The sequence below is a fragment of the Oncorhynchus keta genome, chromosome 8 (genome assembly GCF_023373465.1).
Source record: "Oncorhynchus keta strain PuntledgeMale-10-30-2019 chromosome 8, Oket_V2, whole genome shotgun sequence".
NCBI classification, from domain to species: Eukaryota; Metazoa; Chordata; class Actinopteri; order Salmoniformes; family Salmonidae; genus Oncorhynchus; species Oncorhynchus keta.
This window is the reverse complement of record NC_068428.1, coordinates 32,011,814-32,039,184: the sequence shown is the minus strand read 5'-3', so window position 1 is coordinate 32,039,184 and position 27,371 is coordinate 32,011,814. Positions and strand designations below refer to the sequence as shown.

At 42.8% G+C, this 27,371-nt stretch overlaps 1 protein-coding gene across 1 annotated transcript in view; it reads left to right on the top strand.

Annotated features, from left to right (window-relative positions):
- The window catches only part of LOC118387086 (frizzled-3-like), a 41,585-nt gene that overhangs the window by 12,648 nt on the left and 1,566 nt on the right, over window positions 1–27,371 (top strand). The window contains exons 3-8 of the mRNA XM_035775238.2: window positions 5,496–5,692; window positions 8,614–9,076; window positions 9,826–10,125; window positions 10,456–10,707; window positions 26,203–26,351; window positions 27,038–27,274. Coding sequence (XP_035631131.1) covers window positions 5,496–5,692; window positions 8,614–9,076; window positions 9,826–10,125; window positions 10,456–10,707; window positions 26,203–26,351; window positions 27,038–27,274 — 1,598 coding nt within the window. The remainder of the gene's footprint in view (window positions 1–5,495; window positions 5,693–8,613; window positions 9,077–9,825; window positions 10,126–10,455; window positions 10,708–26,202; window positions 26,352–27,037; window positions 27,275–27,371) is intronic.

Genomic DNA, 27,371 nt, shown 5'->3' with positions numbered 1-27,371 from the left:
CAAAAACTGTATTTGAGGGTTGAATTCATTCATTATTTTGTCCAGCCTCATGTTCCAACAGTCACTAAGCCATAATAAAATGACACCAACGTCACCACCTTTATGTCATGGTGGATAGAAAATCTGAAAGCAGAAATATTGCATTTGATATGTACAAGGCATTTACAAAAGCTGTCTGGATGTAAATGTGATGTGGTTGCTTTGTGTGGGAATCGGCAAGCCAAACAGTAATCCTAATCCCTTTAAATAGAGCCAGACGTCTGGGAGGCAGCCCAGACTGAACAGAAATGAGATCCTGTCTACTGGAGCTACATTTCTACATCATGGTGAATGACTGGTGTAATACAGTATGTAGGCTAAGCTATGATGATGATGAATGACTGGTGGATGTGCCTCCTATCTTAGTCATAGGAAGAGTGGGTTTGTGTGTGTGTGTGTGTCTGTTAATATAGGTTAAGTTAATATAGGTTATTGTCACATCCTGACCATAGAGAGCTGTTTATTCTCTATGTTGGTTGGGTGTGATTGTGACTAGGGTGGGTCATCTAGGTGATTAATGGTTTATATTGGCCTGTTATGGTTCCCAATCAGAGAGAACTGTTTATTGTTGTCTCTGATTGGGTATCATCATTAGGTAGCCATTTCCCCCATTGTGCCTAGTAGCACTGTTAGCTTCACGTTTCATTTGTGCTTTATTGTTTAGTTTGGTGAGTTTCGATTGATTAAAATATGTGGAACTCTACACACGCTGCGCCTTCGTCCAATCATTATGACGATCGTGACAGTTATGTTATTGTAGGTTAAGTTAATAAAGGTTATAGGTTAAGTTAATAAAATGTATGTTAACATAGGTTAAATTAATAAAGGTTATAGGTGAAGTTTATATAGGTTATGTTATTATAGGTTAAGTTAATTAAGGTTAAGTTAATACAAATTCTAGGTTATGTTAATATAGGTTAAATTAATAAAGATTATTGGTTAAGTTAATATAGGTTATGTTATTATAGGTGAAGTTAATATAGGTGAAGTTGAAATAGGTGAAGTCAAAAACTGAGTTTAAATGTATTTGGCTAAGGTGTATGTATACTTCCGACTTCAACTGAAGGTTAATTTAAAAAAGGTTATAGGTTATGTTAATATAGGTTATGTTAATATAGGTTATGTTAATATAGGTTATGTTTAGTCACACAACTTCCCGTTGTTTAATAAATCATATTTCTCATGACCCAAAACAATTGTTGTGTCTTTGGCATCATTAAAGTGAAGACTGTTATTTTATTAAATCAATTCTCTGTAAATATAATTACGTGATTACACTAATCATGTAAATGTAATTAACTAGGAAGTTGGGGCACCAAGGAAAATTACAAAGTTATAATTTTCAGATTACAAAGTTATAATTTTCCTAATATAACTCTTCATATATTTTAATATCTGATCAATTAGTCTTCTAATTAATGATTTATTCTTTACCTCACGTTATTCTCATTCCAAATGTCGTAAATTGTGGGTTATCTGCACGAACCCAGCCTTTACTATGAATCACCTGTACACCAATTGTCTTAATCATTTATTTACTAACTAACTAAATAAGCACAGAAATGCATAAACAAACAACAGTTATTGTTATTAAAGGAAATGATAGGGGAGGTTCCCTAGTGGGCTAAGCTGATATGACAGCTTGGTGGACAAAGGGAAGTGGGTGTGGACTGAAGAGGGCGGGAAAGACAGGAGTCACTACACAGTTGATAATTACATGAATTGAAATGCTAATCCTTTGCACATAAACGCTCACTCTTTCGGAAATGAAATGAATTGCAATCAATATATATTTCCGCCCAGTGTGTCATCGTGATCTCTGTTGGAAAAACAACAAAAATTAACGTCTGTCTGTTGGAGGACACAAGATAAAATTGCATAAATATGGGTTGTATTTACAATGGTGTTTGTTCTTCACTGGTTGCCCTTTTCTCTGGCAACAGGTCACAAATCTTGCTGCTGTGATGGCACACTGTGGAATTTCACCCAGTAGGTATGGGAGTTTTTCAAAATTGGATATGTTTTCTTCTTTGTGGATCTGTGTGATCTGGGGAAATATGTCTCTCTAATATGGTCATCTTGGGCTCTCAGTTTCTCATTTTGTGGGCTCACATAGCCTGTCTTCTCTTGAGAGCTCTCAAAGCTTTCCTTAATTTTGGGTCTCTGGTCTCTCTGTGGATTTCACCCAGTAGGTATGGGGATTTTCAAATTGGATATGTTTTCTGTGTGATCTCTCTCTCTCTCTCTCTCTGTGTGTACTCTCTGTGTAGGGCCAAATAGCATTCTAGTTTGCTCTGTTTTTTTGTTAATTCTTTCTGTGTTAAGTAATTATCTTTTTGTTTTCTCATGATTTGGTTGGGTCTAATTGTGCTGTTGTCCTGGGGCTCTCTCTCTCTGCTTCCCAGAAGATCAAAGTCTTTCGTTCTCATAGGATAGATGTTTCGGCAGTTGTCAGTCTTCGCATCCCAGGTTGACATAATTTCTAGCTGCAGACTAGTAATTAGTATCTAAGATTTGCTCTTACTCTGTAGGGATGGATAGTCTCAGAGTTTAACCATTTCCAGCCGCGTAGCCCATGCTCCACGTGGTATGGTTAGAAATGGAATAACTATTCGTAATCAAAGCACACGCTGTGGGAAGAGGATTTCCTCAGGAGGGGTTTTTATTCGTGACAATAGAAAAGGCGGGTCTATAACGCCAGATCATGTCTGTGCTCACGGGGCGGGCCAATGACTTAGTTAAACTTTAAAGGGAATACAATTCTTTCACATTAAAGGTTTAACATCATATTACATCATTTTACGAATAGTATAATCTTTACTCATTTTATACAAGAATTAGATTGAAACCCCATAATTGATAAATGTATATATTGAGAGATATAGTTGTGTTTCCTGTCCTCTCTAAGGTCACCAAATGAAACACACTCGTCATACCCTCCCTTAAAGAGTTCGCCATGTGAAATTCTCTGTTCTCTCTGTGTCTCTTTCTGCATGACCAGGGAGAGAGAGTCTCCTCCAGGAATTCACATCCTGAGATAACTAAACCGTGTGTGTGTGTGTGAGAGAGAGAGAGAGAGACCACAATCAATACCGAGAATGGGCCACGTCATGACCCACAGTCTCTTACACACCCCTTGTCCTTATACATTTAAGATATCCACTGAAAACTAAGCCTGTTCTATCCTATTCTGATCCTATCTGTTCTGGTACTGTATGTTCTTGCCTGTTCTGGTATGTTCTGGCCTGTTCTGTTCCAATACCCACCACTAGTATTCCCTCTGACTCTTTTAGTGAAATTCCATTTCACTCTCACCTGTCTTGTCCCCCTTCCCCTCCTTGGGGGCTGGTGGGGGCCCTCTCTTCACTCCCCCTGGGGATTTGCATACTAAAGCCATACCCCAGAGCTGCTGCCTAGCTACCGTTCTCTCCCAGAATGCATGGGGGGTTACCAAGCTTGTCCTACTCCTCCCTCTGTCTTATTGTGCCAGGCGTAGGGAGGAAGGGGAGAGAAAGGGGGGAGGAGTATCATGAGGATAGGGGGTAGGGTTGTCAGTCTATGTCCGACAAGATGTTCCTGTCTGTTTGAGCTCTTTTGGCTGCACATGTATATTACTCTGCTTTAGAAGACTGTTCTGCTGTCTGTGTGTGTCTCTTTAAGGCTGAAAGGTTGTGTGTTTAACATGTTCTGTGGTAGATGCAGTGTGTTTGAACCAGGTGAGTCCAGGTGAAAGCTATGATGATCCCCTGTTATTGGTATGCTTGTCATTGGCAAGGACTAGGGAGTTTTTTCGGATTCAAATAAATTGAATAGAGCTAAGAAAAGGCAAACCTGCTTCAGTCTGCTTTCCAACAGACACTGGAAGAGACATTCATATACACTGGAGTTGCTTACCAAGATGACACTGAATGTTCCTGAGTGGCCAAGTTACAGTTTTGACTTAAATCAGCTTGAAAATCTATGGCAAGACTTGAAAATGGCTGTCTAGCAATGATCACCAGCCAATTTGAGGATGGATCAAATTGCATCTTGCTTTAGAGGGCAAGAAGATGAGTTTGATTAATCAATGAGTGCAACTCTGAATGCTCTATTTTGCTATACTCGCTACTTTCAAACTGTGTTCTAAAATGTTAGGGGAACTAAAAATGTCAAATGAAAATGAAGAACACTTTGCATCTTGTTTTAGGTGAAATGAAGAACACTGTCTCAACTGTTAGGGGAACTACGGCGCTTCATAATGTCAAATAATGAGGTGAAATAAGAACACTCTCAACTGTTAGGGCAACTCTGAACGCTTCATAACGTCAAATAATGTGGCAGGTGAAATGAAGAACACTGTCTCAACTGTTTGCTATAACGTCAAATAATGTGGCAGGTGAAATGAAGAACACTTGTCTCAACTGTTAGGGGAACTTCTAAATGTCAAATAATGTGGCAGGTGAAATGAAGAACACTGTCTCAACTGTTAGGGGGAACTACGGTACGCTTCATAATGTCAAATAATGTGGCAGGTGAAATGAAGAACACTGTCTCAACTGTTAGGGGGAACTACGGTACGCTTCATAACGTCAAATAATGTGGCAGGTGAAATGAAGAACACTGTCTCAACTGTTAGGGGGAACTACGGTACGCTTCATAATGTCAAATAATGTGGCAGGTGAAATGAAGAACACTGTCTCAACTGTTAGGGGGAACTACGGTACGCTTCATAATGTCAAATAATGTGGCAGGTGAAATGAAGAACACTGTCTCAACTGTTAGGGGGAACTACGGTACGCTTCATAATGTCAAATAATGTGGCAGGTGAAATGAAGAACACTGTCTCAACTGTTCGGGGGAACTACGGTACGCTTCATAATGTCAAATAATGTGGCAGGTGAAATGAAGAACACTGTCTCAACTGTTAGGGGGAACTACGGTACGCTTCATAATGTCAAATAATGTGGCAGGTGAAATGAAGAACACTGTCTCAACTGTTAGGGGGAACTACGGTACGCTTCATAATGTCAAATAATGTGGCAGGTGAAATGAAAATACATCTCCTAACACACTGCACAAGTTGACTGCAAGTATTAACTTAACAAGTCACTACAAATATGACAATTTATTGAAACACTTCAAATAAATAGTTTTGATGTTACTGAAGATATTGAAAAACCATCCCATGGCTTTCTCCAAATACCCCGGTATATGGTATATATGTTGTACTGCCCAAGTATTTGTTTGAGTTTGAGATTTACCCACAAAGACTCACAGCTGTAATCGCTGCCAAAGGGGGTTGAATGCTTATCTAATCAAGATATATTATTTAAAAAATGCATTCTTATTTTTTACAAGTGTTACAATCTTCTACTTTGACATTACAGAGTATTTTGTGTAAATCAATTTTAATCCCCCCCCACAAAACACTGCATTAATATACACTTCCTGACAGCTGTGTGTTTTCCCCTCCACAGCCCTTCCACCCCATTGTGAACCTGCAGTGTTCCTCAGAGCTGAGGATGTTCCTGTGTGCCCTCTATGCTCCGGTGTGTACTGAGTATGGACGCATGACACTGCCCTGCCGACGGCCGTGCCAGAGAGCCAAGGGAGACTGCTACAAACTCATGGACATGTTCGGAGTCACCTGGCCAGGAGAGATGGACTGTAACAGGTTAGTAGTCTACTGTACTCTAGGGCAGTGGTTCCCAAACATTTTATAGTCCTGTACCCCTTCAAACATTCAACCTCCAACTGCGTACCCCCTCTAGCACCAGGGTCAGCACACTCTCAAATGTTGTTTTTTGCCATCATTGTAAGCCTGCCACACACACACACTATACAGTACATGAATTAAACATAAGAATGAGTGTGAGTTTTTGTCACAACCTGGCCCTCATAGGAAGTGACAAAGAGCTCTTATAGAACCAGGGCACCAATTAATAGTATAATAATAATCAATAATATTTCTCTTTATTTAACCATCTTACATATAAAACCTTATTTGTTCATAACAAATAGTGAATAACTCACCACAGGTTAATGAGAAGGGTGTGTTTGAAAGGATGCACATAACTGTGCAATGTTGGGTTGTATTGGAGTCTCAGTCTTAAATCATTTCCCACACACAGTCTGTGCCTGTATTTAGTTTTCGTTCTAGTCAGGGCCGAGTATCACCTCTCACATAGGTACGTGGTTGCAAAGGGCATCAGTGTCTTAACAGCACAATTTACCAAGGCAAGAAACTGAGCGCAGCACTATCCAGATATCTGGCAGTGGCTTCTGATTAAATTACATTTTCACAGAACCGCTTGTTGCAATTTCGATGAGGATCTCTTGTTCAGATATCGGTAAGTGGACTGGAGGCAGGGCATGAAAGGGATAACGAATCTAGTTGTTTGTGTAATCCTTTTTGGGAAAGTATCTGCGTAATTGCTCACCCAGCTCACTCAGGTACTTCCATATATCACATTTGACAATGTCCGTAAGCTTGACTTCACTTGCACACAAAAAAATCATACAATGATGGAAAGACCTGTGTGTTGTTCTTGTTATTGCAGACAGGAAAGAGCTCCAACTTCTTAATCATAGCCTCAATTTTGTCCCGCACATTGAGGAGTGTCCCTGTAATCCGAGCTTCATATCATTCAGGCGAGATAGACCAGTCATGTGAGAAACTCGTCAAGTGAAAATGATGGTCAGTAAAGAACTTTTAAGCTCGTCTCTCAATTCAAAAAAACGTGTCAATACTTTGCCCCTTGATAACCAGCGCACTTCTGTATGTTGTAAAAGCGTTACATGGTCGCTGCCCATATCATTGCATAATGCAGAAAATACACAAGAGTTCAGGGGCCTTACTTTAACAAAGTTAACCATTTTCACTGTAGTGTCCAAAATGTCTTTCACGCTGTCAGGCATTCCCTTGGCAGCAAGAGCCTCTCGGTGGATGCTGCAGTGTACCCAAGTGGTGTTGGGAGCAACTGCTTGCACGCGCGTTACCACTCCACTATGTCTCCCTGTCATGGCTTTTGTGCCATCAGCACAGATACCAACACATCTTTACCACCAAAGTCCATTTGATGTCATAAATCTGTCCAGTACTTTAAAAATATCCTCTCATGTTGTCCTGGTTTCCTGAAGAGGATGTCTTCCTTAATTGACCCTCCCATAAACATAACGGACATATACCAGGAGCTGTGCCAGTCCCACCACGTCTGTTGACTCATCCAGCTGTAACGCATATAATTCACTGGCTTGTATGCGAAGTAGTAATAGTTTCAAAACATCTCCTGCCATGTCACTGATGCGTTGTGAAACAGTGTTGTTTGATGAAGTCATTGTCTGTATAGTTTTTTTTGCCTTTTCCCCAGCATTGTTTTTTGGGGCCTTTTCCCCCAGCATTGTCCCAGCCATATCCACTGCAGCAGGAACAATGAAGTCCTCTACAATAGTATGGGTTTTGCCTGTCCTAGACACTCGGTAGATCACCATATAATACTCTTCTAGCACCTTCTTATTAATGTTATTGTCACGACTTCCGCCGAAGTCGGCTCCTCTCGTTGTTCGGGCGGTCGACGTCACCGGCTTTCAAGCCATCGCCGCTCCATTTTTCATTGATCCATTTGTTTTGTCTTGTTCCCTGCACACATGGTTTTCATTTCCCAATCACACTGCATGTATTTCTCCTCTGTTCCCCCTCATGTCTTTGTGTGAAATTGTTTGTGTTACGTGTTAATTGTTGACGCGCCGGACTGGTTTGCTTATACCGTGTTGTTCACGAAGACGTTGATTGTTAAACATAAACTGTTGTGACTGTTTTGCACGTTTTGCACCTTTGCCTATGGGCTGGAGGTTTTGACGCAGTTGCGTCCGTCTGTTGGTTTCTCCTGCCACAATAACGTGTACACAACTCTCTGCTCTCGCCTGTTCACAACTCTCTGCTCTCCTGCACCTGACTTCGCTACCAGTACGCACACACCTGACAGTTATCTGTTGCTTTTATACGTCTTACTACTCGGAAGTCCTCTTTATTCTTGCTTAAACTCCCTTGGCTCATTTTTAAATTGTCATGTTTCGTTTCTGAATGTCTGAGCAAGAGTGAAGGTTTCGCACGAGAGAGTAATGGTTAATGTGATTGGATGTTAATTATTTGACTAGGCTGCCTGTATTTCTCATTGCGTTGTTATTTCGCTGAACACTAGATGGTTTAATTTTATTTTTGGCAGTGAAACGAGGCTACTCATGGCGAGAAGAAACCCTCATCCAATTGTATAGCCCTGTTGGAAAATATAAATGTACTGTTTGAAAATGTGAAGCGTACACTTTTACACAGTGTATCTTTACACACCTGAGACAAATACAATTTATGTTTCATCCTATTACCACACATTATTCAGAAAATACTTGCTAATTTCTGTACCATAACCTCATGACACGGCAAAATGTTAATTACACAATAGTAACATATAATTTCCTTGAAAATACAAGGTTGAATCTGAGGAAACTGTCCCGTAAAATAAAGGTTTATAGCTTTGTGTCTTTCTGTAAGGTAAATATAATGAGTCTAACATAAGCTGTTTCCTCTCCGTTCACCAGGTTCCCAGACTGTGACGAGCCATACCCCCGTCCTGGAGACCTGCTCTCCAGCGCAGACTCCACTGAGTCGCCCATCTCCGTCCAGCACGACTATGGCTTCTGGTGCCCCCGTGAGCTGAAGATCGACCCCGACCTGGGCTACTCCTTCCTGGGTGTGACGGACTGCTCGCCCCCCTGCCCCAACATGTATTTCCAGCGGGACGAGCTGGTGTTTGCCCGCTACTTCATCGGCATGGTGTCCATTGTCTGTCTCTCGGCAAACCTCTTCACCTTCCTCACCTTCCTCATCGATGTGTCCAGGTTCCGCTACCCGGAGCGCCCAATCATCTTCTACGCCATGTGCTATATGATGGTGTCGCTGGTGTTCTTGCTGGGCTTCCTGCTGGAGGACCGGGTGGCGTGCCACGCGGCGAGCTCCGCCCTTTTCCGGGCATCCACAGTCACCCAGGGCTCACACAACAAGGTGACCATTCATTGGCTTAGTGATTGATTCATTGATAACCGATTGATTGATTTTCTATTTTCTCTTTGACATTCAGGGATATTGTAACAAAAAAACTCAAATGATATGTTTTATGTTCTTGGATTTTCTATTTCTTCAGTCTTCTCTAAACCTCGTTCTCTTCTCCTTCTCTCCTCTACCCTCTTCATCCCCTCATCCCCTCCCCCCTCTCCCTCTCCCTCTCTCCTCTACCCCCTCCTCCCTGCCCCCGCCCCCACCTCTCCCTCTCTCCACTCCCCTCCCCCTCTCCCCTCCTCTCCCTCTCAACCTCCCCTCCCCTCTCAACCTCCTCTCTCTCTCTCCCCTCCTCCACTCCCCTCTCCCTCCTGTCTCCATTCCCCTCCTCTCTCCCCTCCTCCACTCAACCCCCCCTTCTTCTCTTCCCTCCTCCACTCCCTCCTCTCTCTGCTCCGCTCCTCTTCCTCTCTCCACTCCCCTCCTCTCTCCGCTCCTCTTCCTCTCTCCATTCCCCTCCTCTCTCCGCTCCTCTTCCTCTCTCCACTCCCCTCCTCCACTCAACCCCCCCTTCTTCTCACACTCCTCCACTCCCCTCTCCCCTCCTCCACTCCCCTCTCCCTCCTCTTCCTCTCTCCACTCCCCTCCTCTCTCACCTCCTCTTCCTCTCTCCACTCCTCCACTCAACCCCCCCTTCTTCTCTCCCCTCCCCCCTCCCTTCCCACTCCTCTCCCCTCCTCCCTCTCTCCATCCAGGTGTGCACGTTGTTCTTTATGATACTCTACTTCTTCACTATGGCCGGCAGTGTGTGGTGGGTCATCCTCACCCTCACCTGGTTCTTGGCTGCCGTGCCTAAGTGGGGCAGTGAGGCCATAGAGAAGAAGGCCCTGATCTTCCATGCCTGTGCCTGGGGCCTACCTGGTTGTCTCACCATCACTTTAACAGCTATGAACAAGATAGAAGGGGATAGTGTCAGCGGGGTGTGTTTCGTGGGGCTGTATGACCGCACAGCGCTGAGATGGTTTCTGCTGGCTCCACTGGGTCTGGATGTTTTGGTGAGTGGGCTGGAATGAGTCACAGAGGAAGTAGGTGTGTCCCAATTGGTAGACTAGCCCCTATATGTAGGCATTAGGGTGGCTTTGGGACAAAACCTAGGTGATTCATGTGTGCACAAAGTTTACGTTTACACAAAGTTCAGTAAACGTGTTGACACTGTTTGTGCCTGCTCCTTTGATTATACCACAGACATACACATCTCATCATTCATTAAAAAGTGGATCTGAATGGAACTGCTCGTTACTCAACAAATATACCATATTTACTTCCTGGTCTTTCTTATGACATCTTTTGTCTATTCCTTCAATATCAACTCTGTCTGATTCTAGGTGGGCGTGGCATTACTGTTAGCGGGAATCCTTGCTTTGAACCGCGTGCGTATGGAGATCCCTCTGGAGAAGGAGAACCAGGACAAGCTGGTGAAGTTTATGATCCGCATCGGGGTGTTCTCTGTGCTCTACCTGGTCCCTCTGTTGACGGTCATAACCTGCTACCTGTATGAGAACAGCTATAGGACTGTCTGGGAGACTACCTGGGTACAGGAGAGCTGCAGAGAGTACCACATCCCCTGTCCATACCAGGTGAGATCAACACCACATCCCCTGTCCATACCAGGTGAGATCCATACCACAACACCACATCCCCTGTCCATACCAGGTGAGATCTATACCACTACACCACATCCCCTGTCCATACCAGGTGAGATCCATACCACAACACCACATCCCCTGTCCATACCAGGTGAGATCCATACCACAACACCAAATCCCCTGTCCATACCAGGTGAGATCTATACCACTACACCACATCCCCTGTCTATACCAGGTGAGATCTATACCACATCCCCTGTCTATACCAGGTGAGATCTATACTGGAACCACTACACCACATCCCCTGTCTATACCAGGTGAGATCTATACCACTACACCACATCCCCTGTCTATACCAGGTGAGATCTATACCACATCCCCTGTCTATACCAGGTGAGATCTATACTGGAACCACTACACCACATCCCCTGTCTATACCAGGTGAGATCTACACCACATCCCCTGTCTATACCAGGTGAGATCTATACCACATCCCCTGTCTATACCAGGTGAGATCTACACCACATCCCCTGTCTATACCAGGTGAGATCTACACCACATCCCCTGTCTATACCAGGTGAGATCTACACCACATCCCCTGTCTATACCAGGTGAGATCTATACCACATCCCCTGTCTATACCAGGTGAGATCTACACCACATCCCCTGTCTATACCAGGTGAGATCTACACCACATCCCCTGTCTATACCAGGTGAGATCTACACCACATCCCCTGTCCATACCAGGTGAGATCTACACCACATCCCCTGTATATACCAGGTGAGATCTACACCACATCCCCTGTCCATACCAGGTGAGATCTACACCACATCCCCTTTCTATACCAAGTGAGATCCATACCACATCCCCTGTATATACCAGGTGAGATCTACACTGGAACCACGACACCACATCCCCTGTCTATACCAGGTGAGATCTACACCACATCCCCTGTCTATACCAGGTGAGATCTATACCACATCCCCTGTCTATACCAGGTGAGATCTATACTGGAACCACTACACCACATCCCCTGTCTATACCAGGTGAGATCTACACCACATCCCCTGTCTATACCAGGTGAGATCTATACCACATCCCCTGTCTATACCAGGTGAGATCTACACCACATCCCCTGTCCATACCAGGTGAGATCTATACTGGAACCACTACACCACATCCCCTGAGTGTTTCTCAATGTGCATACTACCTACCGTGCGCTGAGCACACAAATTGGAGCACGCATCAGTCAGATTATGAGTCCAAATCAAAGTATGTGAAACGTAGCATGGAGGGCACTTCTCGGATGTGTACTCCGCTTGAACACATTTTGAAGCACGCATTGATGAAAGCTTCAACAGAAAGTATGCACAGAAATATGACGCAACCACATAAAAACAACACAATATTTATTGAAATCCATTATTTGGGCTGAAGCAAGAGAAAATAAACTCAGACATCAGAATGAAACGTTGCCCGACTACAATACGTGAATAAATGCATAGTGTATTAATTTTGGCATGTTTACCTACCTACAATACGCACTGTAGTAGATTGCAACCCCATAGTAAGTCAATAGGACAACTGGCTAGCAAAGAAGTATTAGTAGCTAGCTAGTCACAAAGAATTAACAGCAACTGTAATCATCGACCTTGCAAAACATTTGTTTTCTGTCGTTTTTGCCAGTTAAACTAGCTGGCTAGCTAGATTATTACGATTCTCATATAGCTAGCTGATCATTCGGAAGTTAAACTTTGTTTATGTAGTCTTGTGTCATCTGTATTGCCATTAGACTGGATGGCTCGCAGCAGATTGAGTCTTACAGGCAGTAATGCTTTACTGGGAAAATTTGTGCTGAGGGGACTGAGGCGTGCACTTCTCCCAAATCCCGCCCTTTTATTTAAAAAAATAAAATCCAGGGATATGTTCTTGGAGGATGTTTATTTGTAGCATAGCTAGTACCTGGCTATATTGGCATGTTTTCCCGTTTTTTTTAATTAATTTATTTTATTTCACCTTTATTTAACCAGGTAGGCTAGTTGAGAACAAGTTCTCATTTGCAACTGCGACCTGGCCAAGATAAAGCATAGCAGTGTGAACAGACAACACAGAGTTACACATGGAGTAAACAATTAACAAGTCAATAACACAGTAGAAAAAAAGGGGAGTCTATATACAATGTGGTAGGCGAATAATTACAATTTTGCAGATTAACACTGGAGTGATAAATGATCAGATGATCATGTACAGGAAGAGATATTGGTGTGCAAAAGAGCAGAAAAGTAAATAAATAAAAACTGCGGAGATGAGGTAGGTGAAAATGGGTGGGCTATTTACCAATAGATTATGTACAGCTGCAGCGATCGGTTAGCTGCTCAGATAGCTGATGTTTGAAGTTGGTGAGGGAGATAAAAGTCTCCAACTTCAGCGATTTTTGCAATTCGTTCCAGTCACAGGCAACAGAGTACTGGAACGAAAGGCGGCCGAATGAGGTGTTGGCTTTAGGGATGATCAGTGAGATACACCTGCTGGAGCGCGTGCTACGGATGGGTGTTGCCATCGTGACCAGTGAACTGAGATAAGGCGGAGCTTTACCTAGCATGGCCTTGTAGATGACCTGGAGCCAGTGGGTCTGGCGACGAATATGTAGCGAGGGCCAGCTGACTAGAGCATGCAAGTCGCAGTGGTGGGTAGTATAAGGTGCTTTAGTGACAAAACCGATGGCACTGTGATAAACTGCATCCAGTTTGCTGAGTAGAGTGTTGGACGCGATTTTTGTAGATGACATCGCCGAAGTCGAGGATCGGTAGGATAGTCAGTTTTACTAGGGTAAGCTTGGCAGCGTGAGTGAAGGAGGCTTTGTTGCGGAATAGAAAGCCGACTCTTGATTTGATTTTCGATTGGAGATGTTTGATATGGGTCTGGAAGGAGAGTTTGCAGTCTAGCCAGACACCTAGGTACTTATAGGTGTCCACATATTCAAGGTCGGAACCATCCAGTGTGGTGATGCTAGTCGGGCATGCGGGTGCAGGCAGCGATCGGTTGAAAAGCATGCATTTGGTTTTACTAGCGTTTAAGAGCAGTTGGAGGCCACGGAAGGAGTGTTGTATGGCATTGAAGCTCGTTTGGAGGTTAGATAGCACAGTGTCCAATGACGGGCCGAAAGTATATAGAATGGTGTCGTCTGCGTAGAGGTGGATCAGGGAATCGCCCGCAGCAAGACCAACATCATTGATATGTTGGGTTGACAGAGTACTTGCAGGCTGTGTAGTAGCCCATGTAGCCATAGATCGTGACGAGTGATAGCTAGCCAGCTAACTTGGGCAGCTTGCTAAATAACCATGGATCATGATGAGGGATAATCTATAGCTACTGCACTAGCACGTTAACCTTACCTGATGCTAGTAGACAAGTAGGGTCATTATCTATGCTGTTTTAGCTATGCTAACGTTATGATAAAGTATGTTGCAAGCTAATGCATATAATGTAAACACGAGTCATCTCTTGCGAATGTTAGCTAGCTAGCTACTTTTGTTAACTACATTTTTATATAGCTAAAAACTACAAAACACAGGTTAACAAACACAAATGCTTTAGTGATAATAATGCAATATCAAACTAAATCTACAAATTTGACATACAGCATTGGTTGTAGGAGGGCAGTGGTGGAAAAAGTACCCAATTTTCATACTTGAGTAAAAGTATAGATACCTTAAAAGAAAATGACTCAAGTAAAAGTCACCTAGTAAAATACTACTTGAGTAAAAGTCTAAAAGTATTTGGTTTTCAATGTACTTAAGAATCAAAAGTAAAAGTATAAATAATTTAAAATGTCTTATATTAAGCAAACCAGACGACACAATATTCTTGTTAGGCCAGGGGCACAGTTCAACACTCAGACATAATTTACAGACCAAGCATTTGTGTTTAGTGAGTCTGCCAGATCAGAGGCAGTAGGGATGTTCTCTTGATAAGTGAGTGAATTAGACAATTTTCCTGTCCTGCTAAGCATTCAAAATAAAGTACTTTTGGGTGTCAGAGAAATTTTAAGGAGTAAAAAGTACATTATTTTCTTTCGGGATGTAGTGGAGTAAGACGGGCTATATAAATCATTTTGATTTGACTATTTATATTTTTTGACAACTTTTACATCAGCTGATATCTCAGTGCCTAAAACCCCAAACAGCAAGCAATGTAGGTATAGAAGCACAGTGGCTAGGAAAAACTCCCTCTCACATAAAGTAAATTACAGATACCCCAAAAAACTACTTCAGAAGTACTTGAAAGTATTTTTACTTAAGTAGTTTACACCACTGCAGGAAGGTGTTCCTAATGTTTTGTACACTCCCATACTTTAACCACTATGAAACATTACACCTACTCTGACCACTATACCATATACCTGTCTGTACCAGGCTATACCAGATTATATACCTACTGTCATAATTTATAGAAACTACAATCAACTGCACTCAAATATTATTTTAACCCCTACATCAGTAGTTCTTAACCTAGGGGGCCTAGGACCCTCAGTAAGCTTTCATGGGGTCCCGCGAAAAAACCTGGAAATATCGATTTTGAATTTTGGTGCAAAATGTAATACAGGAAAGAAAAACAACAGAGAATACAGTATATATTGGTTTCACACAATAGTTGTATTCCCAACACACCTAGCTCCAGTGCTCCAGGTCAAACAGACACAGGAGACCTCTCAGATTGGTTGTTTTTAATAGATAAAGCACTTCAGAGAAGCTCCTCTCTGCCTGGAGCTGTGGAACACATCCCCACTCATCTGGAGAATAAGTTAATAATTCAAATACTTCCTCCTTGCTACTGTAGGTTTTTAGTGTGTGTACATTTGTAACAGTGTGTGTTGTTCTCACATGAGTGCACCTGCACTGCTCATAATGTTCTGTCCTCCGTTAAGAGGTTTTGTGTTAGCAGTTGTGTTTCAGATTAGCAGTTGTGTTTCCGATAACAGGGTTTGTGTTAGTAGTTATTGTGATGGTTCAGATAACAGGGTTTGTGTTAGTAGTTGTGGTTCAGATAACAGGGTTTGTGTTAGTAGTTATTGTTGTAGTTCAGATAGCAGGGTTTGTGTTAGTAGTTGTGGTTCAGATAACAGGGTTTGTGTTAGTAGTTGTAGTTCAGATAACAGGGTTTGTGTTAGTAGTTGTAGTTCAGATAACAGGGTTTGTGTTAGTAGTTGTAGTTCAGATAACAGGGTTTGTGTTAGTAGTTGTAGTTCAGATAACAGGGTTTGTGTTAGTAGTTGTAGTTCAGATAACAGGGTTTGTGTTAGTAGTTGTAGTTCAGATAACAGGGTTTGTGTTAGTAGTTGTAGTTCAGATAACAGGGTTTGTGTTAGTAGTTGTAGTTCAGATAACAGGGTTTGTGTTAGTAGTTGTAGTTCAGATAACAGGGTTTGTGTTAGTAGTTGTAGTTCAGATAACAGGGTTTGTGTTAGTAGTTGTAGTTCAGATAACAGGGTTTGTGTTAGTAGTTGTAGTTCAGATAACAGGGTTTGTGTTAGTAGTTGTAGTTCAGATAACAGGGTTTGTGTTAGTTGTAGTTCAGATAACAGGGTTTGTGTTAGTAGTTGTAGTTCAGATAACAGGGTTTGTGTTAGTAGTTGTAGTTCAGATAACAGGGTTTGTGTTAGTAGTTGTAGTTCAGATAACAGGGTTTGTGTTAGTAGTTGTAGTTCAGATAACAGGGTTTGTGTTAGTAGTTGTAGTTCAGATAACAGGGTTTGTGTTAGTAGTTATTGTTGTAGTTCAGATAACAGGGTTTGTGTTAGTAGTTGTAGTTCAGATAACAGGGTTTGTGTTAGTAGTTGTAGTTCAGATAACAGGGTTTGTGTTAGTAGTTGTAGTTCAGATAACAGGGTTTGTGTTAGTAGTTGTAGTTCAGATAACAGGGTTTGTGTTAGTAGTTGTAGTTCAGATAACAGGGTTTGTGTTAGTAGTTATTGTTGTAGTTCAGATAACAGGGTTTGTGTTAGTAGTTATTGTTGTAGTTCAGATAACAGGGTTTGTGGTAGTAGTTATTTGTGTTGTAGTTCAGATAACAGGTTAGTTTTGTAGTTCAGTTGTTGTTCAGATAACAGGGTAGTAGTTGTAGTTCAGATAACAGGGTTTGTGTTAGTAGTTATTGTTGTAGTTCAGATAACAGGGTTTGTGTTAGTAGTTATTGTTCAGATAGCAGGGTTTGTGTTAGTAGTTATTGTTTGTGTTAGTTCAGATAACAGGGTTTGTGTTAGTAGTTAGATTGTGGTTGTTCAGATAACAGGGTTTGTGTTAGTAGTAGTAGTTGTAGTTCAGATAACAGGGTTTTTTAGTTAGTAGTTTTGTAGTTCAGATAACAGGGTTTGTGTTAGTAGTAGTTGTTGTGGTTCAGATAACAGGGTTTGTGTTAGTAGTAGTAGTTGTAGTTCAGATAACAGGGTTTGTGTTAGTAGTAGTAGTTGTAGTTCAGATAACAGGGTTTGTGTTAGTAGTTGTAGTTCAGATAACAGGGTTTGTGTTAGTAGTTATTGTTGTGGTTCAGATAACAGGGTTTGTGTTAGTAGTTATTGTTGTAGTTCAGATAACAGGGTTTGTGGTAGTAGTTGTTGTGGTTCAGATAACAGGGTTTGTGTTAGTAGTTATTGTAGTTATTGTTGTAGTTGTTGTAGTTCAGTAGTTATTGTTGTAGTTCAGATAACAGGGTTTGTGTTAGTAGTTGTAGTTCAGATAACAGGGTTTGTGTTAGTAGTTATTGTTGTGGTTCAGATAACAGGGTTTAGTGTTAGTAGATAACAGGGTTTGTGTTAGTTTATTGTTGTGGTTCAGATAACAGGGTTTGTGTTAGTAGTTATTGTTGTAGTTCAGATAACAGGGTTTGTGTTAGTAGTTTGTAGTTCAGATAACAGGGTTTGTGTTAGTAGTTGTAGTTTCAGATAACAGGGTTTGTGTTAGTAGTTAGTTCAGATAACAGGGTTTGTGGTTCAGATAACAGGGTTTGTGTTAGTAGTTATTGTTGTGGTTCAGATAACAGGGTTTGTGTTAGTAGTTATTGTAACAGGGTTTGTAGTTCAGATAACAGGGTTTGTGTTAGTAGTTGTAGCTCAGATAACAGGGTTTGTGTTAGTAGTTGTAATTCAGATAACAGGGTTTTTGTTAGTAGTTATTGTTGTAGTTCAGATAACAGGGTTTGTGTTAGTAGTTGTAATTCAGATAACAGGGTTTGTGTTAGTAGTAGTAGTTGTTGTTCAGATAACAGGGTTTGTGTTAGTAGTTGTAGCTCAGATAACAGGGTTTGTGTTAGTAGTTATTGTTGTAGTTCAGATAACAGGGTTTGTGTTAGTAGTTATTGTGATGGTGCAGATAACAGGGTTTGTGTTAGTAGATGTGGTTCAGATAACAGGGTTTGTGTTAGTAGTTGTTGTAGTTCAGATAACAGGGTTTGTGTTAGTAGTTGTAGTTCAGATAACAGGGTTTGTGTTAGTAGTTGTAGTTCAGATAACAGGGTTTGTGTTAGTAGTTGTAGTTCAGATAACAGGGTTTGTGTTAGTAGTTGTATTTTGTGTTAGATAGATAACAGGGTTTGTGTTAGTAGTTGTAGTTCAGATAACAGGGTTTGTGTTAGTAGTTATTGTTGTAGTTCAGATAGCAGGGTTTGTGTTAGTAGTTGATAATTTGTGTTAGTAGTTGTAGTTCAGATAACAGGGTTTGTGTTAGTAGTTGTAGTTCAGATAACAGGGTTTGTGTTAGTAGTTGTAGTTCAGATAACAGGGTTTGTGTTAGTAGTTGTAGTTCAGATAACAGGGTTTGTGTTAGTAGTTGTAGTTCAGATAACAGGGTTTGTGTTAGTAGTTGTAGTTCAGATAGCAGGGTTTGTGTTAGTAGTTATTGTTGTTGTTCAGATAACAGGGTTTGTGTTAGTAGTTGTAGTTCAGATAACAGGGTTTGTGTTAGTAGTTATTGTGGTTGTTCAGATAACAGGGTTTGTGTTAGTAGTAGTAGTTGTAGTTCAGATAACAGGGTTTTTGTTAGTAGTTGTAGTTCAGATAACAGGGTTTGTGTTAGTAGTTATTGTTGTGGTTCAGATAACAGGGTTTGTGTTAGTAGTAGTAGTTGTAGTTCAGATAACAGGGTTTGTGTTAGTAGTAGTAGTTGTAGTTCAGATAACAGGGTTTGTGTTAGTAGTTATTGTTGTGGTTCAGATAACAGGGTTTGTGTTAGTAGTTATTGTTGTAGTTCAGATAACAGGGTTTGTGTTAGTAGTTGTAGTTCAGATAACAGGGTTTGTGTTAGTAGTTGTTGTAGTTCAGATAACAGGGTTTGTGTTAGTAGTTATTGTTGTAGTTCAGATAACAGGGTTTGTGGTAGTAGTTGTAGTTCAGATAACAGGGTTTGTGTTAGTAGTTATTGTTGTAGTTCAGATAACAGGGTTTGTGTTAGTAGTTGTAGCTCAGATAACAGGGTTTGTGTTAGTAGTTGTAGTTCAGATAACAGGGTTTGTGTTAGTAGTTATTGTTGTAGTTCAGATAACAGGGTTTGTGTTAGTAGTTGTAGTTCAGATAACAGGGTTTGTGTTAGTAGTTGTAGTTCAGATAACAGGGTTTGTGTTAGTAGTTATTGTTGTAGTTCAGATAACAGGGTTTGTGTTAGTAGTTATTGTTGTAGTTCAGATAACAGGGTTTGTGTTAGTAGTTATTGTGATGGTTCAGATAACAGGGTTTGTGTTAGTAGTTGTGGTTCAGATAACAGGGTTTGTGTTAGTAGTTATTGTTGTAGTTCAGATAACAGGGTTTGTGTTAGTAGTTATTGTTGTAGTTCAGATAACAGGGTTTGTGTTAGTAGTTATTGTTGTAGTTCAGATAACAGGGTTTGTGTTAGTAGTTATTGTGATGGTTCAGATAACAGGGTTTGTGTTAGTAGTTATTGTTGTAGTTCAGATAACAGGGTTTGTGTTAGTAGTTGTTGTTCAGATAACAGGGTTTGTGTTTGTAGTTATTGTGATGGTTCAGATAACAGGGTTTGTGTTAGTAGTTGTTGTTCAGATAACAGGGTTTGTGTTTGTAGTTATTGTGATGGTTCAGATAGCAGGGTTTGTGTTAGTAGTTGTGGTTCAGATAACAGGGTTTGTGTTAGTAGTTGTTGTGGTTCAGATAACAGGGTTTGTGTTAGTAGTTATTGTTGTAGTTCAGATAACAGGGTTTGTGTTAGTAGTTATTGTGGTGGTTCAGATAACAGGGTTTGTGTTAGTAGTTGTGGTTCAGATAACAGGGTTTGTGTTAGTAGTAGTAGTTGTGGTTCAGATAGCAGGGTTTGTGTTCGTAGTTGTGGTTCAGATAACAGGGTTTGTTATAGTCTGCTGCTCACTTCAGTCACGGGGGACTCTGTCTTTCATTGCTGTCAATTTGTCCTAACAGCTCCTATACCACATTGATTGTGTGTATTCTCTTGCCTTTTAATTAGTGGTAAACTGGAGATTTAGTGCTGAGACCATCCAATGACCTTGGTTTGGTTGGCACAGAGATCTGCCCACAAACTGGCCTAGTGGAACAGCTGTGTGGTGTTTGTCTAGTTTCATGTTTTAATGTCACATGCAAATACAGTGAAATGCGTTTCTTGCCAGATCTAACCCCAACAATGCAGTAATAAATAACAATGAAATATTAAACATAACAAGGTAGAACAAAAATCCACAAGATATACAAATAATAAATAGCATATTTACAATGTGCAGGGATACTGGAGTGATAGAGGTAGATACACAATTTTAGCCACACCCATTGCTGACAGGTGTATAAAATCGAGCTCACCGCCATGAAATCTCCATAGACAAACATCGGCAGTACAATGGCCTTACTGACGAGCTCAGTGACTTTCAACGTGGCACCATCAAAGGATGCCACCTTTCCAACAAGTCAGTTCGTCAAATTTCTGCCCTGATAGAGCTGCCCCGTCAACTGTAAGTGCTGTTATTGTGAAGTGGAAACGTATAGGAGCAACAGGCCACACAACGAAGTGATAGGCCACGCAACGAAGTGATAGGCAACACAACGAAGTGATAGGCCACACAACGAAGTGATAGACCACACAACGAAGTGATAGGCCACACAACGAAGTGATAGGCCACACAAGCTCACAGAATGGGACCGCCGAGTAGTGAAGGGAAATCTTAATGCTACAGCATACAATGACATTCTAGGCGATTATGTGCTCTCAAAAGTTTTGAGAAGGCCTTTTCCTGTTCCAGGAATGCCCCCGTGCACAAAGTGAGGTGCATACAGAAATGGTTGGTGGAGCTCAGAAGAACTTGACTGGCCTGCTCAGAGCCCTGACCTCAACCCCATCGAACACCTTTGTGATGAATTGGAACGCCGACTGCGAGCCAGGCCTAATCATCCAACATCAGTGCCCGGCCTCACTAATGCGCTTGAAGGGATGCAAGTCCCCGCAAAAATCTTCCAACATCTAATGGAAAGCCTTCCCAGAAGAGTGGAGGCTGTATAGCACCAAAAGGGCGACGAACTCTATATTAATGCCCTTGATTTTGGAATGAGATATTCGACAAGCAGGTGTCCACATACTTTTGGTCATGTATGTATAAGGGTGAGGTAAATAGGCATCAGGATATATATGATAAACAGAGCAGAAGCAGCAAATATGATGATTGTATGTGAGTGGGTGTGTGTAGAGTCAGTAGAAGTGTATGTGCGTATTGTGTGTGTGAGCGTCAGTGTGTGTAGTGTGTATGGCCCTGTGAGTGTGCATAGAAACAGTCCAATATAAGAATACAATACAAGGGTCAACTCAGATGGTCCGTATAGCCATTTTGTTAGCCATCTAGCCGTTTTATTGCTTGGAGATAGAAGCTGTTCAGGAGCCTGTTGGTGTCAGACTTGATGCACCGGTACCACTTGCCGTGCAGAAGCAGAGAGAACAGTCAATGGCTTGGGTGGCTGGAGTTGTTAATGATTTTCTTGGCCTCTCTTTCACATCGTACTGGGCTTTCCCCACCACCCTCTGTAGCGCCGTGCGATCGAGGCTGGTGCCATTGCCATACCATACAGTGATGCAGCCAGTCAAGATGCTCTCAATGGTACAGCTGCATAACTTTTTGAGTATTTGAGGGCCCATGCCAAATCTTTTTAACCTTCTAACCCTCTTCACGACTGCTCGCGTGTTTTAAGTCCTTAGTGGACACCCTAGAAACATGATGCTCTTCATACACTCCACTGCAGCCCCGTTGATGGGGGCGTGCTCACCCCCCCCATTTCCTGTAGTCCACGATCAGCTTCTTTGTCTTACTGATGTTGAGGGAGAGGTTGTTGTTCCGGCACCACACTGCCAGGTCATTGACCTCCTCCCTGTAGGCTGTCTCACCGTGGCCTACCACCATCGTGTCGCCAGCAAACTTCATGAAGGTGTTGGAGTTGTGCGTGGCCACGCTGTTGTGGGTGAACAGGTTGTACAGGAGGGGACTAAGCACAAACCTCTGAGGGGCTCCCGTGTTGAGGGTCAGTGTGGCGGAAGTGTTGTTGCCTACCCTCACCACCTGGGGTCGGCTCGTCAGAAAGTCCAGGATCCAGTTGCGGAGGGAGGTGTCCAGTCCTAGGGTCCTAAGCTTGGTGTCTAGCTTGGTGGGGACAATGGTGTTGATCGCTGTGCTGTAGTCAATTAACAGAATTTTCACATTGACATTCCTCTTATCTAGGTGGGTGAGGGCAGTGTGGAGTGCAATTGACATTGCGTTGTCTATATATCTGTTGGGGTGATATGCAAATTGGAGTGGGTCTAGGGCGTCTGGGATAATGGAGTTGATCAGCCTCTCAAAGCACTTCATGATTACAGATGTGAGTTCTACAGGGCGGTAGTCATTGTGGCATGAAGCCTTAGAGTTCTTGGGAACAGGAATGATGGTGATCATGTTAAAATGTGTGGAGTACAGACTGGGACAAGGAGAGGTTGAAAATTACAGTGAATATACCTGCCAGCTGTTCTGCATATGCTCTGAAATACTGTTGAGCCGTGTGTGTGTGTGTGTGTGTGTGTGTGTGTGTGTGTGTGTTAGTGTGTGCCTCCAATTATGCTTATGGCGGCATTAGAGGCCTTTTTGATGAGTTACAGCAGGGGGGGAATACAGAGGGGGAAGATAAGGCAAACACTATAGAGCAGTGAGTTAATCTCTCTCTCCCAGAGGTTCTGTTGCTGAGAGAAAATGGGGCAGAGAGAGGGGCTATGCTATCTGTAGCTACAGGGCATTCAAAGTTTTCAGACCCCTTTATGTCATGCAGTGTATAGTGTTTTTTAAATTCTCGTAAAAGCAGTATGTGTACAAGTTCCATCATTCCTTCAATTCTGACCAGTTTCCCAGCCCCTGCCGATGAAAAACATCCCCAGAAAAACATTTTCTGGCCGCTCTGTGGCGTGTACGGCTTATAGTGAGTGGTCCTATGGACAGATACTCCAATCTCCGCTGTGGAGCTTTGTTGCCTCTCTGATTAATTCCCTCCTTGCCTGGTCCTTGAGTTTTGGTGGGCTGCCCTCTCTTGGCAGGTTTGTTGTGGTGCCCTAATCTTTCCATTTTTTGGAAATGGATTTAATGGTGCTTCGGATGTTCAAAGTTTGGAATATTTTTTTATAACCCAACCCTGATCTGTACTTCTCCACAACTTTGTCCCTGACCTGTTTGGAGAGCTCTTTGGTCTTCATAGTATCGCTTGCTTGGTGGTGCCCCTTGCTTACATTTACATTTACATTTAAGTCATTTAGCAGACGCTCTTATCCAGAGCGACTTACAAATTGGTGCATTCACCTTATGACATCCAGTGGAACAGCCACTTTACAATAGTGCATCTAAATCTTTTAGGGGGGGTGAGAAGGATTACTTATCCTATCCTAGGTATTCCTTAAAGAGGTGGGGTTTCAGGTGTCTCCGGAAGGTGGTGATTGACTCCGCTGTCCTGGCGTCGTGAGGGAGTTTGTTCCACCATTGGGGGCCAGAGCAGCGAACAGTTTTGACTGGGCTGAGCGGGAACTGTACTTCCTCAGTGGTAGGGAGGCGAGCAGGCCAGAGGTGGATGAACGCAGTGCCCTTGTTTGGGTGTAGGGCCTGATCAGAGCCTGGAGGTACTGAGGTGCCGTTCCCCTCACAGCTCCGTAGGCAAGCACCATGGTCTTATAGCGGATGCGAGCTTCAACTGGAAGCCAGTGGAGAGAGCGGAGGAGCGGGGTGGTGTTGCAAACTCTGGGGCCTTTCAGAACAGGTGTATATATACTGGGGTCATGTGACACTTAGATTGCACACAGATGGACTTTATTTAACTAATAATGTGACTTATGAAAGTAATTGGTTGCACCAGATCTTATTTAGGGGCCTCATAGAAAAGGGGGTGAATACATAGCATGCACACTTTTACGTTTTTGATTTTTTTCATTTCACTTCACCAATTTGGACTATCTTGTGTATGTCCATTACATGAAATCCAAATAAAAATTACAGGTTGAAATGCAACAAAATAGGAAAAACGCTAAGGGGGTGAATACTTTTGCAAGGCGCTGTATAGGAAGATGAATGCACGACTGACTGTAAGATGCTTTTGGATAAAAAGCGTCTGCTGAATGGCAAAGAGAAAGGACTCAGATATGACTAAACAGGGCTACAGTAGGGTTATTCCCAAATAATATAATTACTAGAACTGTACAATGTGTTGGCCTACATTGACTTGAATAAAAATGTTCAGTCCTGCTGTCTCCAGGGGTCATTTGACTTCCTCCTGAAGAGAGCTTTTCTGATTAGAACAATTGGCCAACAATGATGTGCTCATCTAGAGGAGTTTACAAGATAAAACATTTTAACTGAAAGGAGGGATGTATGGCTGCAGTGATTCAGTCTCTCTCCTCTTATCTCAGTCTGTTGTAATGAGTCTCTCTGAACCCCAGGTTGCTCTGCCTGCTCCACTCATGCCGCCATCAGGCCTGCGGGGGGTGTTTCTGACCGGGAGAGGGGGAGATAGTGAGTGCGGGTGTGTTTCTGACCGGGAGAGGGGGAGATAGTGAGTGCGGGTGTGTTTCTGACCGGGAGAGGGGGAGATAGTGAGTGCGGGTGTGTTTCTGACCGGGAGAGGGGGAGATAGTGAGTGCGGGTGTGTTTCTGACCGGGAGAGGGGGAGATAGTGAGTGCGGGTGTGTTTCTGACCGGGAGAGGGGGAGATAGTGAGTGCGGGTGTGTTTCTGACCGGGAGAGGGGGAGATAGTGAGTGCGGGTGTGTTTCTGACCGGGAGAGGGGGAGATAGTGAGTGCGGGTGTGTTTCTGACCGGAAGAGGGGGAGATAGTGAGTGCGGGTGTGTTTCTGACCGGAAGAGGGGGAGATAGTGAGTGCGGGTGTGTTTCTGACCGGGAGAGGGGGAGATAGTGAGTGTGTGTGTGCTCTTACTAAGACTGTGTTCTGCTGAACTGTCAATTTTTCTGCAGTAGATCACTGTGTGGCCTGACTATCTTTACAGGGGAGCAGGGAAGAGGGAGATTGAGAGAGGGGGATGGCAGGAGGGAAAGAAAATATGACAGAGGGGAGGTAGAAATGGAACGAGTGAGGGGATGAAGGCAGGAGGAGGAGAGAAAATGAGAAAGGGTGGAGGGAGGGAAAAGGAGAGGGGTAAAAAGAGAAGGGGGGAGGAGAGACATGACATTGTGCTGGCTGTTGATTTGTTTAAGCCTTAAGCGGCTCAGTCTGTTAGAAACACACACACACACACACACACACACACACACACACACACACACACACACACACACACACACACACACACACACACAGTAAGGTCCTACTCACTGAGATCTACATTCCCACCCACAGACATACAGTACCAGTCATGAGTTTGGACAAACGTACTCATTCAAGGGTATTATTTGTTATTTTTCTACATTGTAGAATAATAGTGGAGACATCGAAACTGTGAAATAACACATATGGAATCATGTAGTAACCAAAAAAGTGTTAAACAAATCAAAATATATAAAGTGCTGCATCAGATGACCTGGCCTCCACAATCACCCGACAACAACCCAATTGAGATGGTTTGGGATGAGTTGGACCGCAGAGTGAAGGAAAAGCAGACAACAAGTGCTCAGCATATGTGGGAACTCCTTCAAGACTGTTGGAAAAGCATTCCATGTGAAGCTGGTTGAGAGAATGGCAAGAGTGGGCAAAGCGTGGCTACCTTGAAGAATCTTAAATATAAAATATATTTTGATTTGTTTAACACTTGTTTGGTTACTACGTGATTCCACATGTTTTACTTCATAGTTTTGATGTCTCCACCATTATTCTATGATGTAGAAAATAGTTACAATAAAGAAAAACCCTTGAATGAGTAGGTGTCCACATTTGACTGGTACTGTATATGTACAATCACTCATACACACACTGCTTCCTAGTAGAGTACTCCCGTATGGCAAGACACTCACACCTCTCGTCTGTGTGTCCTAGATTGAGCAGACCAACAGACCAAACCTGTCTCTGTTCCTCATTAAGTACTTTATGATGTTGGTAGTCGGGATCCCTTCAGTGTTCTGGGTGGGCAGCAAGAAGACCTGCTTCGAATGGGCCAGCTTCTTACACGGACAGACACGCAAAGAGTAAGTTGCTAAAACACGTTTTCTCTCCCTAACATAAGTAGGTTTGCACTATATAACTGTCATGAACATCAATGTTTTTCTAATGACTTGCATGATTACTGGTAGTATTCATTTGGCAAAGATGATTTCAATCAAATAGAGATGCTGTATATGGAATGAAGCCACTACACCTTTTCTTTAGTTTCGGTCAAGTCAAAGGGCTCTATTCAATTCTGTGATAGAAATGTAAAGGGCCTGAATGTATTATAACTGCTGGCTTTATGTAAAGTGGAGATTTAAAATTCAAATGAACAACTGTGGGTGATTGTGGTTGATGTTAGTGGTATATGGGTGATGTGTAGTAGTGTGGGTGAGGTGTGGTTGATGTTAGTGGTGCGGGTGATATGTAGTGGTGCAGTTGATGTGTAGTGGTGCAGTTGATGTGTAGTGGTGCAGTTGATGTGTAGTGGTGCAGTTGATGTGTAGTGGTGCGGGTGATGTGTAGTGGTGCGGGTGATGTGTAGTGGTAGTGATAGGCCCCTTCTCTGCTCTCAACCCCCTCCCCTGTGATCAGAGCATTAACCCCCTCTCCCACCCCCTGTTCCACACACTCCTCCTTCCTCATCTACTGCACTGCCTTCCCTTACTCTCTCCCCTCCCTCCTCTGCATGGCCTCCCCCTGTCTCGCCCCTCTCTCCCTTCTCCAGTAGTGTGGTGAACGAGAGTAGACAGGTGCTCCAGGAGCCAGATTTTGCCCAGCTGCTCCTGCAGGATCCCAACACCCCCATGGTGAGGAAGTCCAGAGGGACGTCCACACAGGGCACCTCCACCCACGCGTCTTCCACCTACCTGGCCATGATGGACGAGCCCCCCATCGGGAGCACCAGCCGGGCAAGCAGTGTCCGCAGCAAGATGAGCAGCCTTTATAGATCCAGAGACGGCAGGTAGGGACGGACGGGGATAAGGGGGGTAAACACAACATGGGGCATCACTGTTATGTATAGTCCCAGATACCTGACCAACAGTCTCTCTCCTCTCCTG